The sequence below is a fragment of the Acartia tonsa genome, chromosome 8 (assembly GCF_053477335.1).
Source record: "Acartia tonsa isolate MP-2025a chromosome 8, ASM5347733v1, whole genome shotgun sequence".
NCBI lineage: Eukaryota > Metazoa > Arthropoda > Copepoda > Calanoida > Acartiidae > Acartia > Acartia tonsa.
Window position 1 is genome coordinate 18,552,153 of NC_137267.1, and position 21,648 is coordinate 18,573,800.

Consider the following 21,648-nt stretch of genomic DNA (forward strand, 5'->3'; position numbering starts at 1 on the left):
ATTATGTAATAGTTTTATTACTTTTATTATAGATTACGATTAAGCTATTCATTTAAACTTTCAACTTAGAATTTTGAAATAGAATCAACATTTGAGAATATATTGCGTGATTTTATAGGCAGTTGTCTGCAGAAACAGAAATAAAAGTTATAGGATATATACTCATAATAGATTGTTATTTGATCCAAGACAAGCATTTAAAATTATGAAACTAATTATGCAGTATAATATCGTTATTTTATTAGCAATAGTTTTGTATATTTTGATTATTGTTTAGGAAAAATATCATGTGGTTCTGAGAGTAGTGATTCAAGTAGTCAAGATTCTGGAAAATATTCAGCAGAATCCAGCCCTAGTGGAATATCTAATAGGTAACTGTAATGGATGTATTATTCTTTGGATGTTGGGATTACACCAGATTTTCATGTTCTTTGATAAAGTGAACCTCGCAGCGGGCTAAAATAACCATAGCCCCCATCAAACTCCTCTACCCCCTCCCTTTCCCTCCTACTGGATTAATGAACTGTTCAATAAATGCTAACAACATAAATGGACAACATTTTTTTCAAGTCAAATTATACTGGTATATTCTATATCAATTGTAACTGTATTATAGTATATTCTTCTTTTTAGGCTACACTATATAAGTCTGTCGGTATTTAATGATTGGGTGGCCCTATTTTTCCTAGAAGTGCAAATATTTCATTTTTTATCAACTTCACCTCTCTTAACTTTCCCTAAATTTCCCCTCTACTATAACAGGATGTCTGGATTTCACTAGCCGCTGAATAGATGTGGTTCTCCTTTACAGGGTAGCTTCTAATAGGTCCCTGGAAAGTTTATAACTATTTTAGGGGAGGGTACCATCACCCTCTAAAGCGAAATTTTCCTTAGAACCCCCTCCCCCCTCTATTGGATGTATTATCTTTGTGTTTTATATTATTATTCTTTTTTTTAGGTATTACCCACCAGCCTCCCCCTCCCCAGAGAGTCGGTATTACTCCCCCACATCTCCCACGTCTACTCCCCGCCACAGAAGGGCTAGTGTTTCCCCCACAAGGTAAGTTTTACATTGTATAATTGTGCTCAGACTCCCCCCCTCCCCCTCAAAAAAAATGTAGTGACAAAAAATAGATAAATTAACTGAAAATCAAAGATAAATTTCAATTGTTATTTTCCACATAATATAGATATAACTGCCTATCAATATTTTTATTTTTAGATCACCTCCTTTCACTAGCCCCCCCTACAGGAATGGAGGAGGGCACCATCTTGCCCGTCCCTCCCCCTCCTCCTCCCCCTACAGGGCAGGACCTGGAGGAGGGGCGACGGCGATGACCGCTAGCCCTGCAACGCATTACAGGTAAAATTTCATTTTATGTGGCTTCTTGTTTTAAAAATGGTGCATTAAAATAAATGGTCTTATAATTGTATATTTTATATTTGCGGGAAGCTGTTTTAATATAAAGCGAAAATAATCATTTCAAAGTGTAACATTTCATTTAAGTGTATAAAATAATGCCTTGCTGTTTACGAGATAATACTAGACATTGATACTTTTATTCATTTTTAGGTCACCGTCCCAGCCCCCCACCCCGTCCCAGTATCGGCATCACGGAGGTGGTAATGGTCCCCATGAAGGAGCATATAGGTCTGCATCCGTCGCAAGGTACAATTCTAATTTATCTTATGATTTTAAAGTAACCTGATTTCATTCAGATAATATGCATTTCCAGGGATCTAAAGGGCTAAATTGAACGATAAATTGATGTACATAACCGATGATGGTATACAAAACTACCCCTTTTTTAAATTATAATTATTAGTTGAAACGTTTGGACACTTAACTAAATGAACCAACCAATTAAATAAAAAAAAAACAGATGGACAATAAGAGAATATAAATGATAACAACGAATAATTTTGCACAGGGTACCCATGTCCTCGGCTCCCCAATCCTCTTACCACCAGCAAAACCAGCAACATGGCATGCTCAGTAGACAACACTCCCTGCATAATATGGCTACTATGAGGTACAGTAAAGATATTTTCAACAATCTTGTTTTAATGGATGTAGAATATACGTGGATAATTATGACATATAAAAAATTGCCGTCAATTTAAGTTGCTAACATGGAACTCATTTATTGATTAGTTGGTTCAGGTAGGAGGGGAGGGTATGGGGTGGATATTTATTTTAGCCCGCTATATTAGAACACATGGAAATCTTATTATACATTCTTGTTTTGTTGTCTATGCACTGAATCCTAAAAACAAGGATGATTTAACATTTCAGCTAAGCTTCTATGAAAATAAACAGATTGTATTTAATGGCACTAATTTATGTCTTTGTTTTTCATCCTATTATATAAAGTAGTAAGCTTTTTTTTTGTCTGTAGCGAAGGATCTAGCTAACCGCTGAACAAATCTCCTTTACCATAAAGCTTCTTATTGGTCCCAGAAAGGTTTTTAACTATTTTTTAGGAAAGTATCCACACCCTCCCATTAAAAATGATCCCTCTGTCCCACAAAAAAATATCTTAGTACCTAAAAAAAAAATCAAATTGAATGTGGAGGGGGTCTACTTTTCTCCTCCCACCTTATGCCCCTATTGGCTTCTAGGGGCGAAATAGCTAGTACTTATATAAACTAATAACGGCTGTTTTAAAAGGGGTATAGAATGGACAGAAAAATCATCCAAAGGCATAAATTCAAGAAAAAATTTGAAAAAACCATCCCGGGACCCATAGACGTCCAAGTGGGGGGGGGGTAATGGGGCGATTACCCCCTCCCAAAATTTTTTCATTTTACCCCCCCCAAAATAAAAAATCTCTAATAAAAAAGTTTTTGCGCGCTTCGCGCGCATTTTTAATACTATATATTTCATAAAATTTAAATTACCCCCCCAAAAAATTTTACCCCGGGGGTAAATTTTGGGGGGGGTAAACTAAATTTACCCCTGCCAACAGATTTCAGGGGGGGTAATTACCCCCCCAAGCAAATTTTACCCCCGGGGTAAAAATTTTTTGGGGGGGGTAAAAAAAAGTTGCGGCGCGCTTCGCGCGCCATTTTACCCCCCCCCCCTTAAAATATTACCTAAGTGAATTCTCCTCCATTGATTAATATAGTTTTTAACGGTGGACAAAACAAATGATTACATTTCCTAGTAAAGTAATTAAAACACTTATCTTTTATTTCTCAGGCGAGCCAGGGTTCTGTGTGAATACAAGCAAAAGAACAATACAGAGGTTAGTTTTCTTTCATGCATAAATATTTAATAGACATTCTAGAGATTGATACCAATAGTACAGAAATCAATGTCATGACACAAAACTTAACATTCACATATAATTATACTAATCTACAATATGTGGCTGTTTTAATAATCTAAACTATAATATCAACTTATCTAAAATACAAAGTAGAACGACGTCTGTCTGTCTGTCGGTCTACAGATTAAGATCTTAGTAACCATTGAACTAATTGGGCTCTACTCTTCATGGTATATACCTACTGGCCGTGTGATGTTTTTTTGCTATTATCAGAGAATATCTTTATCTTATAGTAAATGTAGTATTTAGAAAATATCTTTATCTTAGAGTAAATGTAATATTTTCACAATTTACAACATCCAAAGATAACAAAAATCATTGATGATCAAATGGAAAGTGAATTACAGAGTTGTTAGTTATTTCTAAATGTTTAATTAAATCTTTTGCTGTCATATAGTCTACATGTCTATGACTAGGACAGTTACAAATGACAGAGTACATGGGAGGGGACAAAGTGTCAAAAATCAGCCATGTGACGTCTTAAAAATAAGGGATTATCCATCTCTTTTTTAGCGTTTTTCCCACTTCTCCTCTTCTAATCCTTCATTTTTATGACGTCACATTTTTTTCAGACACTTTGTCCCCTCCCAAACACAATGACTGTATTTTCCTAGTTTTCTATTTAATTTATAAAACAAAAAATTAAACGCACTTTACTTATTATGCCATAGATATTTATTACAATAACTGCTAAAACTAATTTTAGTAGTTTTGTTTCATGCTGTACTACTTTTGAACACATTAAAACTTGTTAAACTAACCTTAATGAAACAAGTGCCTATATGTATTGTTATGAAAAAAGTTTGTTTTATCCTAAGAAAAATAACTTCCATCTTTTTGATCTCTGTTTAGCTCAGTTCAACTTTTTAAAAACACATAAGTAGCAAGAAATAGTTTGTATAACTTTTTTTGCAACTGTAAAAATAAACTTTCAGTTTATTGATAATACAATAAAAGTTTTTGAGGTTTAAGAGAGGAAGATACAAGATTTTTTTTAAAAAGTATAAAATAAACGGAACCTTGAAAAACTCCTAATAATAGCAAGAATCTACATGTGATAATACAATGCCTGATAAATTGATGTACATCCTCAATGATGATGCACAAAAAAATCCCTTGTGTAGATTACAATTTTTGGTTGGTATATAACAGGAAGAGTTTAATCTAAGAAAATATATTAATATTAGTCATTCCCCTATAATATCTTTATAAAAACATCTCATGGACCAAAAGAAGTTTCAGCGGAAAAGAATGCCATATCAGTTCACAACTCTCCTTACGGCACACAGGCTAGCGTTAATAAAATAGCGAGATACACCTTCTGTTAATTTTAGTTTTCTTTCAAGATTATAAATTATGATTAAATTTTACTTTTTTTGAATTTACTTTAAACTTATTTAACAGAATAATTCTTCTTTTTAATCAGGACAGTTTCATTTTTAGTTTATTTGTACTCAAGGAACAGATAGAATGCATAAATTTGGCGTTACACACTACAAATCTTTTAATTCAAAGACCATCGTCTTGGAAATACTTTTATAATTGAGTTAAGGTGATTCCTGAAGAAACCCTTAGATAGTTTTATAACACTTTATCAACAGTCTAGCAGGATATAATATCTACTGTAATAATTATAAATTTGAGAATGGTAGGACTGCTCCATCATTACATTGACAACCTCATTAGTAACTTGTCATATAACACAGTTCTCAACTGATACATTTTTTGAGAGTTGGGAGAGTTTTTTGAGACAATAACCAAGATTTGTACACTTTGTCCACATGTGTCTTAGGAAACGGATTTTAGTTTTATTAAAAGTTAACTTTAAGTTTAGTAATACTCAGGGATCTTAGGGATAAGACAAATGAAGTATTCTACAATTTTGATTACAAAATTACTCCTTCTGTATAAACTTTACTAGTTTGTACAACCGTGTAAAGATTCAAATAAAATCTCAAATATTTTAATCCATACTTTGGTTTAGTTGGGATCAATGTTATTACATTATGTCCATTACATAATACTAAAGTAGTATTTTATGTATAACAAAAAAATTTAATTCAATTTCTTGACAATAAACAATTTTGAATTTGAATTTATTCATGCAAAATCTTATTTTATATTGCAAAATAAAGAACAATCAAATCAAACAATATTCAATATAAAATGTGAAAATAATCTCATGCTACCATATTTTGTTTCCATTACTCAAAACTTTTATCTCTTCATTTTCTAAGAACTTTCAAAATATAGGAAACAAAATAATTATTTCTTTTGAAAGTCTAGAACATTTATGATCTTATAATTACTTCAGTAAGATAATCTAAAGCCTGTAGTAGATTGCTAATTATGGATAAACAATTAATAATTCTAAATAAATTAAATATATAATGGAATGGGAACCTTAGCTTAAATCTAAGTTCTATATTATTTTCTTGACTAGCCTAGAAATTAGGGTTTCCTGAGTCTAAAATAAATTGGGATCGGAAGCCTCACGTAAGCCGCGTGTAAGCCTCAGTGAAATCGTGATTTTATCACTATAAAATTCAGCTGGATGTATAAAACGGCTCTTTAGCAGACAATCCTTCTTTCTTAAATTTTTTTTTCTGCTCACAAGCAGGTTTAAAACTGAGGCTTATGCGCGGCTTACGTGAGGCTTCCGATCCCTGCTGAAATAATATTTACTGGTAATTTTGAAGAATGTGACCAACTCACATTGATATATGTATATGTATAAATATATAATTTAGACAACTATCTTACCCAAGTTGTGGAGACACATTTCCTGTGCTAGTGAATCGTTTCATGTTCTTTTGTCAGGACTGTGCTTATATTTCCGACGCTATTAGCTGATTTCAAAGACCTAATACAAAATCGGAACAGATTCCCCGCCCTGTGGGCTGATATTCTTATAGCTTATGTCCCTTTTATTAAGAGAATAGTTGCACTAAAAAAATTTCTTTTTAAATAATTATTTTTTTCCATTAACATTGCTATTCACCAATAGAATTCTATACAAAATACTTATACAGTTAGGGAGCTAAATCCATTTTTATAGAAGCAGAAATATAATCTATGATTACGGTTTTGACCCTCTAAAAAAACGTAATCTCCCCTCTCTTGGTGATGTTATCATCAAACGCCGATATTATTTTTGTAATCTACCATTCCAATTTTGCCTTGCTTTGTGATGCCATCATTAATGCCGATACGATTTTTGAAATGTACCATTCCACTTTCAAGAGAGGCAAAACTGTAATGGTGGTTTACACTTTAAACATCAACATAATTGAAATCATACATACTATTTTTAAATTATGTTAACCGTAGTAATGTATGAAATACTATTTGTAATTAAAAATCTTTTATGTAAAATAAAAATAATAACTAGAATATACCATTACTATTATGCCGATTTAAATTAGGAAATCAATGTTGATAAATACGCTGATATGTAAACATAAATGTACCATTCCAGTTTCGCCTCTATTGAAAGTGGAATGGTACATTTCAAAATTCGTATCGGCATTGATGATATAATCACCAAGAGAGGGGAAAGTGGAATGGTAGATTACGTTTTTTGGAGGGTCAAAACCGTAATCATAGATTATATATTTCGATCTGCTTCTATAAAAATGGATTCAAATCCCTAACTGTTATATGTAATCGTTAATTAAATGTTTAAACAAATAGAAAATACTTCAAAGACATACATTCAGCTTTCAATTAATTATTAAACAAACTATTGAAGCGTTTTTTCTGCATTTGATAGTTTTAGAGAATAACAGTTGGAGCGATGACAATTTTTCACCTCTTAAAAAGAAAATTAAAAAAAAAAGAGAATAAAAATGTATTATTTGAAATATAGGCTAGTTCTTAAAAGTAAAGCTTTTTAAATTCGGTTCGTCTGTTCGTAAACCTGTTAGGTTCATCTGTCTATTCATAATAGATAGTTTTTATTATAATATCGGCATGTTAGATTTGCTTTATAATTCTTAAAGTTTGAATAATGATTAATAAAATGATTACGATTTATTAAACACTAGCCACTTTGCCCCAAGAGGTAAAAATAAAAAAATAAGTACCACTGGAGATGCCACAACTAATTTCAAATAACTTTTAAAAATGTGGAGGGATTTTTTGAATTTTCAGGGGGTTGGGGGTGTCACATTCCCCAAGAAAATAGCCTAAAACCACCACAGGATCAGTAGTTATATTCCCTGAAGAATAGAATCCAATCGGTTCAGTGGTTACCAAGATCTTAAGGGACGGACAGACAGACGGATGGACGGACAGACATCAAGCTACTTTATATTAAAGATATTAAATTCATAAATGGGAGGAATAAATTAGCAGAATTAGATAATCTTTTTTAAGAGAGAAGAAATAATTCTACTTTTTATGGATTAATCAAAGAATGTGTACAAGTGTTCTTGGAAACAATAAAAACTAAGAAAAAAATTAATTTTATTAATCTGTTTACACAGTATGTATATCAAACAACATTATTTAATTGTTTTAATTTATTTACTTGTTTTTAATTCATTTAATATATAAATACTTATAAACAAAAAAAGCATTAAAAAAACTTAACTTATTCAATCATTCAGATTTTAAGAAAACTTTTCCCAAAGTTTGACATTAATAGGAATGTTTTTTATAATCTATTTCTGTGAAAATTAAATGCGTTTATATTAGCTGATATTCATATGCTTCAAACGTTTGGAAAATAAATATAAAAAGTTTAATATGTTCTGCTACAACAAGGTCACACACATCCTTCACAATAGATGATTAAACTACTGCCAATTTGCAGTTGCTATTGCTGCAATTTAAATGTATAAATATAAGTATATGTTATTTTTTTCAAGACATTAGAGTATAATTTTTTAAATTTGTGCAAAATTTAGGGTTTGAACTAATTGCTAAGTAAAAATAAAAGGCCATTAGATATCAAATGGACACACACAGGGTAATATTTTAAAGGAATAATTCAATCAACTGAAATTACTAACTCCTTAGCATATTATTTGATGTATTTTTTGAGCAACCTAGTAGCTTCAAACATCAAAAAGTAAAATAATAAAGTTCTTTGTTTAGTTTTGTTTTTAGTTTTCTGAAACTTTAGTAAAACTAAAAATAACTTTTTGTACCTTTAATTTTTTTAAAAATCAAATGTGTATATTTTGGAAAAATAATTATTTTTTACAAATGTTTTTGATTTGGTATAAAATATGTTTTAAAATTGAAAATAAGGTCCCTAATCCAATATCATATGTTATAAATCATATAACCTCATATGATATTTATTATAGATAAGAGTAAAATGGAAAGATTGAAGAACCTGTACTAAGCTTCAATAAGCTTGTTCTTTCAAAAAATTATAATCATTCAAATGAAATTCTAATATAAAATTTTAGTTTTATTTAAGATTTAAATTTTTTTAAATTAGATTTTAGTTCCATATCAAACTAGGAATCATATCACTATTATTGTTTTGATAGACAAATGTGAAATTCTTAAAACAAAACAAGGAGATTACATAGAAAAATTGGTTAAGTAAGCACAAAAACTGATTGTATTAAACAAAATATTTTCAAAAGATTTACAATTTTTCAATTGTAAAAACTCACAACATTTAAACTTTTATATAATGATACCATGTCAAAATAAGAAAAGAAAAATGACCTCATCCTCTTAACTAAATATTGCATTTGCCAAATTGGGTCAAAGCAATATTATAAGATGTACATCATGGACAGAAATATATATAAAGGAATAGGAAGTCTTTTTGTCCGTCTATCTGTACCTAAAGATTAAGGTAACTGTTATATTTCTCCTTTACAATGAAGCTTCTCATGAGCCTAGTAAAGAAATGTAACTTTTTTTGGGAAGGGTACCTCTTACCTCCCAAGCGAAATCGCACCTATCAAAAAATTCCCTCCCACCTTAATTAAGTAATAATGAATTATGTGTTTATCCCCTAAAAAGGACTAAAGAATTAGGTAAAAACTTGAAATAGATGTAAATTTTGCTATAATTAGGAAAATGTGTTCATGTACATTGAAGTATTCTTAATCTTACACAAAAGTTGCATTATCATGAAAGTCACTCATTAGAAAAGTTACATCAAATCAAAATTAGAAAGGAACAAGAATATTTGTGTACTACGAATTTGAGCCAAGCTCCCTGAAATTGCTTAGAATATCAAAATTTTAGATATTGAAACAAAGAATTGCTTATTTGTGCTTAAATTTAGATATTAAATTTTAGTTTTTCTTTCCCATCAAATATAAAAAGAAATTTCCAGGATTTTTTTTTCTTCATTGCAATTAAAGTTTTCTTTCAGATCCTAATCTCCAACTCTGCTATTAAGCTAAATTATATTGTAAATCGTAGATAATCCTGATTTAACATTATTAGATATTTCAAATCCTTTTCAAAAGTTTTTTTTATACAAAATGAGTAATAAAAACGAATGTAATTTTTTTTGTGGTGCTATATTATGAAGTAATGGCATAGTTATTAAAATGTTCTTCGTAGCGTAAAAGCTATGGTTACATTATTATGTTACTATACTAACAGCAGAAAAGGTTAATTTCGAATATTAGACATGTATTTATTTTATTTTTGAATGAGACTACATTTTTTCAGATTGTATTTATTTATTAAGCACATTATGAATTAATTTATTGATCGGTAATATACCTTATTTACTAAGTATATTTGCGATAACTTTTATTTAATGAAATCTTCCAATTTTTAACATGTACAAAACGGCCTGCTTAATTGCTTCAAGATCCATGTCAGATCTATATAGGAAATAAATGTCTATAAACGAGCTCAAGTTTTCCAAGGAATATTTGTTTAAAACTCATAGTGCTCCAATAATCCATAATAAACTCTCATTGCCCAGAACGATAAGACCCATTATTTTACTTTATTAAAAATAAATTCCTTTTTTTCATTTCATGTTGCTATTTACCTTATATCAATGTAATTAATTTCTAATCATAAAAAAGAAAATTTAGATTTATAATATAATAAATTTAAGAAAACTCTATTTTAAAAGAATTCGATTGTGGCGACACTTTGTGTGTTCAAATATTAAACTAAAATTGTAATCATCATCATTAACCCTTTGGTGATGGTAATGTAAAGAAAAAAATATAATTTAAAAAAACTTTTTAAAATCATTTAGATTATTAAATATTTACTTTCTTTTAGATAGTAATGCCGGGTGAGGAAAATAGATTTATTGAGAAATAGATATGCATATAGAAAACTAGCCAATAGGGAGATAATTATATCAAGCCAACTCTAGTCATGCTATATAGACAGCTAACATGAATGTATATAAATGTAGTCTCAGGTAGCTTAGTCGCCTTTTAAACTTTCCACAGTAATTTCATCAACATAATACTGTCATCAGTGACTATATTTATTGTATAATCTATTTTTAAAATATTGATAATACCTTAGAAATTACCACTTTTCTTATATAACATTAACCACCTTCTAGGCTTTATTTTTGGTGTCTATTTTATTGTATTCTATATTTTTCTGTGGCTGTTGGTAAATTAATTATACACAAGATAAATAGAGGATTAATATATCATTGAGTGAAATCCCTCGAACTTAATAATAACCACAGAGCAACCCCCTCCCTCCCTCTAATTGTTGCACCTGCTGGAATTATTGATCACTCTTATAACCTAACCTAAAATAAAAATTATGAATAAGTGTTTTTTTTAAAATATTTTTGTGTCCACTTTAAGTTTGAATAAGATTGTCTATTGAAATAATTAATTGATATACACAGAAACGTAGCAATTCATTACTCAACATTTAATATGGAGCTAAGAATCATTACATAACCTGACAATAACTTAAGTATTATGTGTGTTAAATATTTATACCTTTTTGAATTTTCTGAAAATAACAAACAGATCAATTGATAATTTGGTTCAAAAAACTCATTTTCTTTGCCCCAGTCCTAACTTTAAATAAAAAATTTTGATTTTTTAAAAGATAATGTTGGGTACTTTTCTTTGTATTGAAGGAGTTGACTTAACATTTTACCAAATCACTGAAACTATCCCATAATAGTTCTCTGTGGATGACAACCATTTTGGTCCAGTAGTTAATGTGAAGTCATGATAAAAAACACCCTTACAGACTTAGTATTCATTTTAAAAGATTTAGCTATATTATTATTTACTAATCATTTGTTTCATTTTCAGGTAAGCCTACCCCGCAACGAGCTTGTGTGGGTGGTGGAAGGAGAGGAGGGGGAGGAATGGTGGTGGGTCAGGTCTGACCAGGGAAGGGGAGGATATTTTCCCGCCAATTTTCTCAGAGTTATTGATAGCCCAACATAAGCCACTGTGACAAAACAACAACTCTGTACGATTTGCTCATTGTTAATATGCAGAAAACAAACAGTAAAAGAAAACTTGAATTTAAATCTGCTCTGTTATTTTTTAAAGTAAGATAGACGAAGAAAGGTATTTTTTGGTGATTTTAAGGTTTCTCATGGGCAAACGAATGAACGATGCACATCATTAGACATTTATACCTAAAAATAATCTGGATTAGACAAAACAAAATAATAAACCGGTAGCATACGGCTAGAGCCAATGCGCGTGAAATACAACTTTTTGGCATTTACTTTGGTTCTCCCAATGCGTTGGTGAGTCTTGATTATTCCAGATTATTTTTGAAGATGTTTTACTGGTTCTTCCAACTGTTTTCCTCTCAATAGCCTTTAAAATTACAAAAAATACACCTGTAATTGTTTATCGAACTTGATTCGTTTTTTTCTTTCACTATTTTTGTTGTAAAAGTTTCAATTTTATGAAACAAACAACTAAACTCTCATTATAAAAATAAATATGCAAGATTTTAGAAATTAAGCATTAATATTTTACCACAAAATCCTTTACAATTTTGGATTATGAAACCCTAAATTGATTGAGTTAGGAAAGGATTAAATAACTTCTCTAATTAAACCACAAATTTTCACTAGCGAAGCTTCTTCACAACTACATCGGTATGTCAGTCAGTAGTAATCCATAAATAATGCGCTAGAGTCTAAGATCAATTGTAAACGCAATAATTTTAAAAAAGAAAACCATCTTAGACTCTTGAATCATTTAGAAATTTATTTTTTATGTTGAATGACAGAAAAATTTAATCCTTCACTAATAATAGCTTTGATCTAAAATAGGTTTTTATTCTTGCTCAGATTTGCTTCATTATCTCAAATTTTACGTTACGTTAATTCAAAATAAAATAATTAATTTTGTAAGTTGCTCAAATGTTAAAAATATTGAAATTTTTATTTAATCATGTATTGTTTGTTTTAAACCAGTGTATTTTATCTAGTCAATTATATTCAAAATTTATTGATTTTTATAATATGTGAATCATTTTTGCTTTCAATGTACCTATATTAAAAATATTTTATCTTGTTTTTTTAATAATTGTAAGTCTAATGATGTTGAAACAATAAATTGTTATATAGTAATCTTTTGTATATTATATTAGTTTTTATTTTCTGATGTTTTTGGATAAAGAATATCAATGAAATAAGTGAGATTTTTAAAATTTTTTTTTATGAATTAGAGAAGTACTTAGCGAGTAGAGAATTCAGCTCTCACCCCCCCCCCCCCCCCCCACCTTCTCCTCGTCCATTTCCTTTTATTTTTTAATTAAATTCAAAATAGTGGGGCTGGATGTATTAACTATACCTAACCCCTGCATGGCCCAAACCTGCGGTGACCAAACCCTGCAGGGCTCAGCTATACTCAAAATATTTCTACCTAAGGTAAAACATTAAGACACTATTGTAACTCCGGCCCCTTAAATAGACAAAAGAAAACGACTCCTCGCCTAGCTTATTTCTAATTTATTTCAATGAGAGAGGGAGGGGTCTAGGCTCCCTTAGAAACTTTGAGGGAAACCACCCAGGTGACTTCTTAGTAGATTCATTATTAGATAAACTGTTATGCAATCTAAGATATAAACATTTCTCTATGTTAGCCTTATGTAACAAATATTTATTGTATTTTTGACTGAAGCGTGGCATTTAATAGTTGCAAAAACAATATGAAAATATTTATATAAGATTATCATTAACCCTAACAGATCGGGGGGGGGGGGGAGGCTCAAAGAGCCCCCCCCTCTAGTTTTTTCAATCTCATTTTTTTTGTAGGTAAGATGGAGAGCTGTAACTTCATGACTTTTTAAGTTTAGTAATTATACGTCGGCAAGAGTTGATTTTATTAGGATATCTGGTCTGTGTCGGTCGTAGTGTCCGGTCAAAGTCGGTTAGGTAGCAAAAAAAATTAGAAAAAATTCTAAATAAATGTTAATTTCTACATTATGACTTTTGTGTATAAGGAAGAAACCTAAAATTTTTTGGTGAATACTTAGATATCAATGACCTTCTGAGAAAAGTGGTGTTATGACCGTTTGACCGCTCCCTGACCGACTTTATGACCGATTTTTGTCCGGCTTTTACTACAGACATATATCATGAATATCGTGGCTTCTATTACAGCTAGAGACCTATAATTTTTTTGATAAATCCTTGAGCAATAATATACAGATAAAAATATTAATTTGCGCCGCCAACCGCCGTTTTTCGGCGATGATCAGAAAAAGTAATTTTTTTGTTATGAAAAATAAAAGTTCGTCCTAAAATTTGGTCATCCTAGCTGCCAAATTGGCCGCTCTACAGCTGTTTTAAGATTTAGCGGCTGGCCGCTAAAAAGCGGCTAAGGAGCGGTCTGACTGCTATGACTAGAAAAAGTAATTTTCTCTAAAAATACACATGAACCACCAGAAAAAATTTTACGTCTTTATCTGTACCAGGAGCCGAGATAGAGGAGGGGGCTCTTTGAGCCCCCCCCTTCCCCCGATCTATTAAGGTGGGAATTGGGGCCCGATCTGTAAGGGTTAAATATAGGAATTGCGCAGAAAGCTTAACAAGTAAAATATAAATATTTTCCAAAGCGAAGCTTTTCACATTAAGATGTGTACATAGAGCGCAATTATAGCTCTAATGGTGAAGATGAAAAAGCATGACAGAATATCCTATTATATGAAATACTAAATATCTTAATAACCACTGAACCGAATGAGTTTTACGGATTTATTTTATATGTCCTGGATTGGATTTAGTAGGCTATTTCCCCTCCGTATTGAATCTGGTAATCTACAAAGTGTTACAATTTAATAAACATCTTCGCCTAAAAACTCTTCCTTCAGTTCCTAACAATTTTAAAAGTGTATAATTTTAATTTTCCCTTTTTCTGACGATGATGATGTTATCTTTTAGTGAAGAAACTTATTTAAAGTAACAAGAAGGTTATAATCCACATATAGCAAAGAAAAAGATAGCATAAAGATACATGATAAAAAAATGCAAAACCTTCACATATCAATACAAAAAACGGACCAAGTTGTATACTGGGTGCTCTTAGGTTAGTGGTTCTTCACCAGTTTATCTTAAATATCAGCTGTTAATAGCGTTACGGACGGACTGACAGAATGACGTACGAACGTGAATATAGAGTAGTCCCGCAATAAAAAAAATAATCAATTGTAAATAGAAAGAACGGAAATTACGATCTTATCAGAAAGAAAATGAAATTTTTACGTATTGGTATACTATTTCTCTTTGAACAAAACTTTTTACATTTATGTAATAACATAAAAGTTTTACCAAGTAAAAAAGATACTCTTCACCTTAGGTTGTAGGCGAAAATCAGCAGCAAAGGCAATAGTTTTGATTTGACGGCTTCATGAACATTGCGAAAGATTCGTTTGCGGCCTTAAATATACTGATAATACTATGAATACTGTGATTTTTTTATCATTAGCTACTGCTAGAGATTTATAAAAAAATTGCTTGTCTCAATAGTTTAATAAATTTGTTACATGCAGAACCAAATAAGCTAATAAGCTAAAAAAGGGCACGCGCAGTAAAGGAACACAGTAATAGTGTCTGACTGATTATGACGTAACAAAAAAAATTAGCCAATGAGAGGCCACTATAAATTTTACCATTGGTCAATAACGGCCTCTCATTGGCTAATTTTTTTTGTTACGTCATAATCAGTCAGACACTATTACGGTGTTCGCAGTAAAGCTTTAAAAGCTTCGCTAGGACCAGATTTTATCATCATTGGTTTCTGTAAAATTTTGTAATAAAAAGTTTTTTTTCTTTCGATGAATTGGAATACTTTGTAATAAATACAATTTTAGTTACATTTTATGTCAGGGGACTTTGGGCTGTTTTTTACCAGTCTCCATAATTTTTTAACAACATTTTCTTATTATTTGGCTTGTCAATTTGGGGGACTTTAATTGAATTTTGAAAGATTGGTTGCTTAAAATGAGTATCCAAACGTTTCATACACTATTTGTAATTTATGGAATGGGTAATTTTGTATATCATTATTGAGTATGTACATCTTCCCTTTAGATTCTTGTTTTTATGTAGATGCTTAAACCTTTTTTTAAAATTTTCTAAAAAGCAATGAAAAGAAACAGAAATTCTTGAAAAAATTTAAAGAAAACAAGGATGACAACAAATACAATGAATAATTGAAAATTCAACATTATTTAGATTTGATTATAGAGTTGCTATTCTTTCTTAACTGTACTCAACTGTTAAAGGAATCACCATTCTTAAATCATTACGGAAACCATAATACTAATCATATCTATATACAGGGTGTCCCTCGTAAACTGTTTTTTTTGAAACGCTTATTACTCCCTTAATATTTGAGCTATCATAGTAAAATAAAAAGTATTTTGCAGCCTACTACTGACCATTTTATGATATAGTGATGAAAAATCCGCAAAGTTAACAGAAAAAAATCTACAAGGTCTTACATAACAGGCTGATTTTAGTGAATATAAGACTAATACACAAGAAAAATATGTTTTAGTTAACTGTTAAAGAAGCTAGTGGTCAAATGGTGGATCACAAAGACTTGCTCCATACATTATAAGAACTGGCATTGTAGTCTAATTAAATTATCTGGTATATTTCAGGTTCTTGTGTGCATTTGAAGCGAGCTCACATGAAAAATTAACGCAGAAGATCAATGTTATGCTTATTTTCACATATTGTTCACTTATATTACACTTCAGATTCTTGAATATTGGGAATTTTTGGTTTGCCATGTCAAGCCAGTTCTTTTAGTGTGCTTAGAAAGTTTGAGCGACCAGCCGTTTGGCCCCTGGCTCATCCTAAAGTTCACAAAGCAAATATTTTCTTCTGGGTTAGTCTAAACAGTGGTACAAAATGATGATACAAAAATTACCCCTTATATAGATTACAATTAGTGGATGAAATGTATGAAAACTCGACTTAATTAACCAACCAATCAAAATTCCATTAAAGTCCCCAAAGTTGTTGAGCCAACGAATAAGAAAATTTTATATGAAATATTGGGGACTAGTGTAATAAATAGCCCAAAAACCCCTACCTCCCTGCATATTTGAAGAAAAAAATTTGCACTTCGTGCCCTTCCAAATGGTTTCTGCTTTTTATCACATTGTATATTTTGTTTTTATTTCTATAAAAAGATGTGTAAACAACAAATATTTAATCAAAAAGTTATTTTATATAAAAAAGAAACAGCGTTGATATTTATCTAAGCCTTTTTCTCAACACTGTATGTCTGTCTAAATAAATAACTATATATGATGTCATATTATTTTTAGGATAAGTTTATCATTTTTTTTGTGTACATACCCTTACAAAAAGACATGTTTTTTATGGCAATTTTCATTAAAAACCCTTAAAACTAACTACCACTCTATATTCCTAACTTGATAAAATACGCCACTCTTGTTGTCTTTAATTGATTTTAGTTCAAAGGGGGAGTAAATATTTTTAGGTGCGCTTTACGCACCGCCCTTATAAATCCTTGGAAACACCACTTAATCAAAAATTAACAGAGGTTTAAAGTGCCATTTAAAGAGGGTAGGATATGTTGATATAACTTTTTAGCTTCTCTATAATTCACTATGGCTTTCAGTACGTAATGCTAAGGGGGAAGTGTGATTTTTTCAACTGCAATTAAAGATAGAAGGCTAAAACTTAATGTTAACATTCCCATCATTATGGAGTATAATTAAGTATTAAAAATTCATGGAGGTGGGACTGCTTTTCAGGACGTTTTTGGCTATTTTTGTATCTTTTAAATTTCGAGTATAGTCCCTTTTGTGACATTGCCATAAGGTGCATTTCGTCATATTTTCACAGTAGCTTTTCAATTGCCTAACCCTGCCTAACCCTGCGGTGAAATCACCTGACCTAACTTAACCTAGAATAACCTATTAAAAGCTACTATGAAAATACAACAAAATTCCCCATAAGAGGTGTTGCCACAAAAGAGACTATACCCCAAAGTTTTCCATATTTCTAAAAGATTTTTATATCTGTAGATGAAAGGACAAGTAATTTTTTATTTTTTACATAGTTCTTTACGCCTTTGGTTTTTATGGTATGATAAATTTTTTTGTGGATTATAAGATTAAGAAAAAATAAAATTTCTCGCTGTTTTGAGCATCCAGTATGTAATTTTCTTTGACTGTCATCACACAACATACAGGAAAAAGGATTTGTGACTTTTTTATCTAAAATATCTATTTATTTCAACAGATGCTCTTTAAATCTACTTGTCTGTATTCTTATTAATGATTTTTTGTGCTTTGCTATCCTTTGTCATCCTTGTTGTCATACAATAAAGAAATATTTAAAATCAGTTTTACATATTAGGTTAATTTTTGGTAAATTATTTCCAAAATGAGTGTTTTTATCTCCCCCCCCCAAAAATTTTTTTAATGGGGTTATTCATCCTTCCTGCTGAGATTTTATAACATCCCCTTCCACCCATAAAAAATGTTTTGTGGTGGGGGGGGGGGGAAGGTTAATTCGAAGATGCTTTCTAGCTCCCTTCCCTTAGGTCATTGCAGGGTGAGGAGAAGGAATGGGGGAGAAGAGATGGGGGGGGGGGAAGAGATGGGGGGGAAAGAGATGGAGGATATAAATGGGAAATAGGGATGGGGGAAGGGATGGGGAAGAAGAGATAATGACTAAAAGGCCCATAATCAAATAATCCCACCCCTTAAAATGGATTTTCTGTAGTCGACTTTGGGGGGCCAGTACTCCCTCCCTGGTTGAGATATGACCTTCAAAGTTTGATATGTTCTAGTACATGTCCCTAATAGTATCTGTATACATTTTTAGCTCTATATCTCAACTTTGAAGTGTTTAGCAGCCATTCTTGCAAAAGGTTGATTATTTGAGCATAAGAAAAATGCGCTAAAACCATTTTTAGATGTTGACACCTAAGTTTTTAATTTTCAACTTTACTGTACTTTTTCAACAAAAACTGTAATTTTTTTTTGTTGTTTCATAATTTCCCTTAAAAAACGAAGAAAATAAGCCATTAATCATTAAATTCTGATAACTATAAGTGGGGTAAAATTGCTTTCAAAAAAGTGCTCATAAAAAAAACACACTGTATTAAGTAGTAAGGTCTTATATTTGCAGTTAAGATCTCACTAACCACTGAATCGATTGAATTCATATTTTAAGGGAAGCCACCCTAAGCTAGTTTACGCTATTTTCTTAAACCTTTTTCTTACCACTTCTCCTTTGAATACAAGTCATCTAGATACTAGAGGCGCAATAATTAATACCGTCAGTTGTAAAATGCATTTTTTAATAGGAATATGAACTAGTTATTTGTTTTATTAACATTTTTCCTTCCCAGATTTTTTGCTTCTGTCTAAATACCTTTGCTAATGGAATTATTCAATTAGGCTTAAATGCATGTTTGTATACAGGAATAGTAGGTATATTTAATTGAGGTAAAGTCCCTTTCGTGGCAACGCCTCTTAAAGGGCGTTTCTTCATATTTTCACAGTAGCTTTTCTCCTATTTCTAGCCCCTGCGGGAGCTCTAACTCTGCGGGCCCAATATAACCTAGCCTAACCTAAAATAACCTATCAAAGTCATTTTGAAAATACGATGAATCGCCCCTTTAGTGGCGTTGCCACGAAAGGCACCAAAAAAGTGTTATTTGTAAATATGCGTCTTTTTAATTTTTTTGATTTATTATGTAAAAATTATAATCCAATACCCAATACAGCTCACAATCAAATTTGTTTTCGTTAATTGAAGACTGGCTGTGAACCGTGACTAAAAGACATGTATCGTATGTTTTTTATAGAAATTAAAGATAAAGAACAAGCATAAAGAAGAAGAAAAATCATAGTATTAATCCCTTAAATTCATTGATGTAAACGTAGATTGTTAGTTTGTATAGATATAGTTAGTGTAAACAAGAAAATACAAAAAAGAAATTCAAACATAAAAATTACACATGTTTGACCCTTGAACTTAGTATAAAATTAAAGGACGCCTGCAAAAAATAACACGCTTTAACTGCTGAAAGACTGCCACAAGAAGAACCAATACCCCAAATTTAAAGCCTTCAGTTTCAATAACCCAAAAGTTCTAGGCATTTCAAAATAGCATATTATGTACAATGGAATTTTTGAAAGATTTCCAATGCTCATAAAAGAAAAAACAATATTAGATTACGTCGCCTAGACACAATATTATAACCTTATCTTTGTCAGAAACTTAGATTGCCTGTAACTGATTACATTTTTACAATAAAAACACCACATTTCATAGTCAAAATCTAAGAAAAAAATTCGATTTAAATTGCATTTTTAAACGAAAATCATAGCGGAAACAAAGGGGTAAACCAGTACAAGCTTAGCTGTGATTGGTTGTTAAGCTGATTTAGCCTTCTGATTGGCTACAGTACATTCGGTACAATGCAAGTAAAACTTAATTTCTTTTAATGATTTTGACTATAAAAATGGGTATTTTTATTGTAAAAATATAATTAGTTACTGGAAACCTAAATTTATGACAAAAATAAGCTTATAATTTTGTTTCTAGGCCACGAAGTTTAATTTCAAAGTTTTCAACATGAGCAATGCAATTCTTTCAAAATTTTCATTGTACATACAATGTCATTTTAAATTGCCTAGAACTTTTTTGTTATAGAAGCTGAAGGCTTCAAATTTCGGGTATTTGATCTACTTGTGGCAGTCTTTCAGCAGTTAAAGCGGGGTATTTCTTGCAGGCTTCCTTTAACCCTATACTTAATTATACTCTAAAATACACAGTAAATTTTATAAAATAGTAAGAATTGTAACAGCTTCTTAAAATACACTTTAAATGTTTGTCAAGATACTTTATTTCAGTTTCATATTTCTGTTTGTGAAGGCATAAGGGTGTAAATATGTTCAAAAAACTGTTCTTGTGTATGCTAGATCTTAGATTAACTGTTAATACTTCATAAAATATTAATAAAGAAAATAAATGTTTTTTTTTATTTCTGGTAATGGTTGGTTTGCATTATATTAACTTAATATTAATATAAAGAGGAAAAAAAAAGATTTTTCGTTTTTACTTTTATTTAGATTTGCTCAATTTGATGGAAGACCTTTCTTTTTGGCAGAAAATTGTTTTTTTTTAAAGAAAATTTTGCTTTTTTTTAGTGGGTGAGGATGGGGGAGGTTGTGAAGGGTGAGGGTGTCTCAGCGGGTAGTGGTTACGCTTTGGTTGGGAAAATTAGAGTAAAAGTCACTTCAGTTGTAAGGAGGGAGATTTATAGGAAGTAAGGATCCTACCTAATAGGCAATTTTAATCATGCTTTCCTTCATTCATGCTCCTTAGTAACACTTCTCATAGATATTAGCCAGGTATAAAAAAAAAGTAAATTAGGAAAGAAGACTATATACAACCATTGACGAAAGTTTGAAAAACTACTCACAAACTGATAAAAAAAAAGTTATTTGTGTTCGTAGCACAGTAATAACAAGAAAACAAATAGCAGCAGATATGAGCAAAGTCATACCATTCATAAAGACACCAAAAAAATCTAAATATTTTTGGTATCTCAGCCAAAATCAGAGCGTCCGCAGCAATTAAAGTTTTTGGGGGACCTGTGTAATCATACCTTATAGTTGGCTTGCATCATTATATATTTTTCATATTAAACAATTGCTTTTATTAAGTCATTAACACACTACTCTTTGCAGGTTCAAACTGTTTATGGAATTTTTTTTATAGTAAACAATCTTGTTATGTTTACTGATAAAAAAGCACATATTTACAGAGTTGCTTTACCACATAAAAGGGTAAATATAATTATAGTTGGTAAATAAGTCTCTACCATAGCAGTCACAGATTTGGACAAGTTTT

At 30.8% G+C, this 21,648-nt stretch overlaps 1 protein-coding gene across 1 annotated transcript in view; it reads left to right on the forward strand.

Moving 5' to 3' along the window:
- LOC145326160 (uncharacterized) overlaps positions 1-12,861 on the forward strand; it is a 48,874-nt gene extending 36,013 nt beyond the window's left edge. Inside the window, exons 20-26 of the mRNA XM_080169306.1 lie at positions 278-371; positions 959-1,060; positions 1,223-1,363; positions 1,574-1,669; positions 1,932-2,033; positions 3,203-3,248; positions 11,576-12,861. Coding sequence (XP_080025432.1) covers positions 278-371; positions 959-1,060; positions 1,223-1,363; positions 1,574-1,669; positions 1,932-2,033; positions 3,203-3,248; positions 11,576-11,713 — 719 coding nt within the window. The 3' untranslated portion in view covers positions 11,714-12,861. The remainder of the gene's footprint in view (positions 1-277; positions 372-958; positions 1,061-1,222; positions 1,364-1,573; positions 1,670-1,931; positions 2,034-3,202; positions 3,249-11,575) is intronic.
- The last annotated feature ends 8,787 nt before the right edge of the window (positions 12,862-21,648 follow it).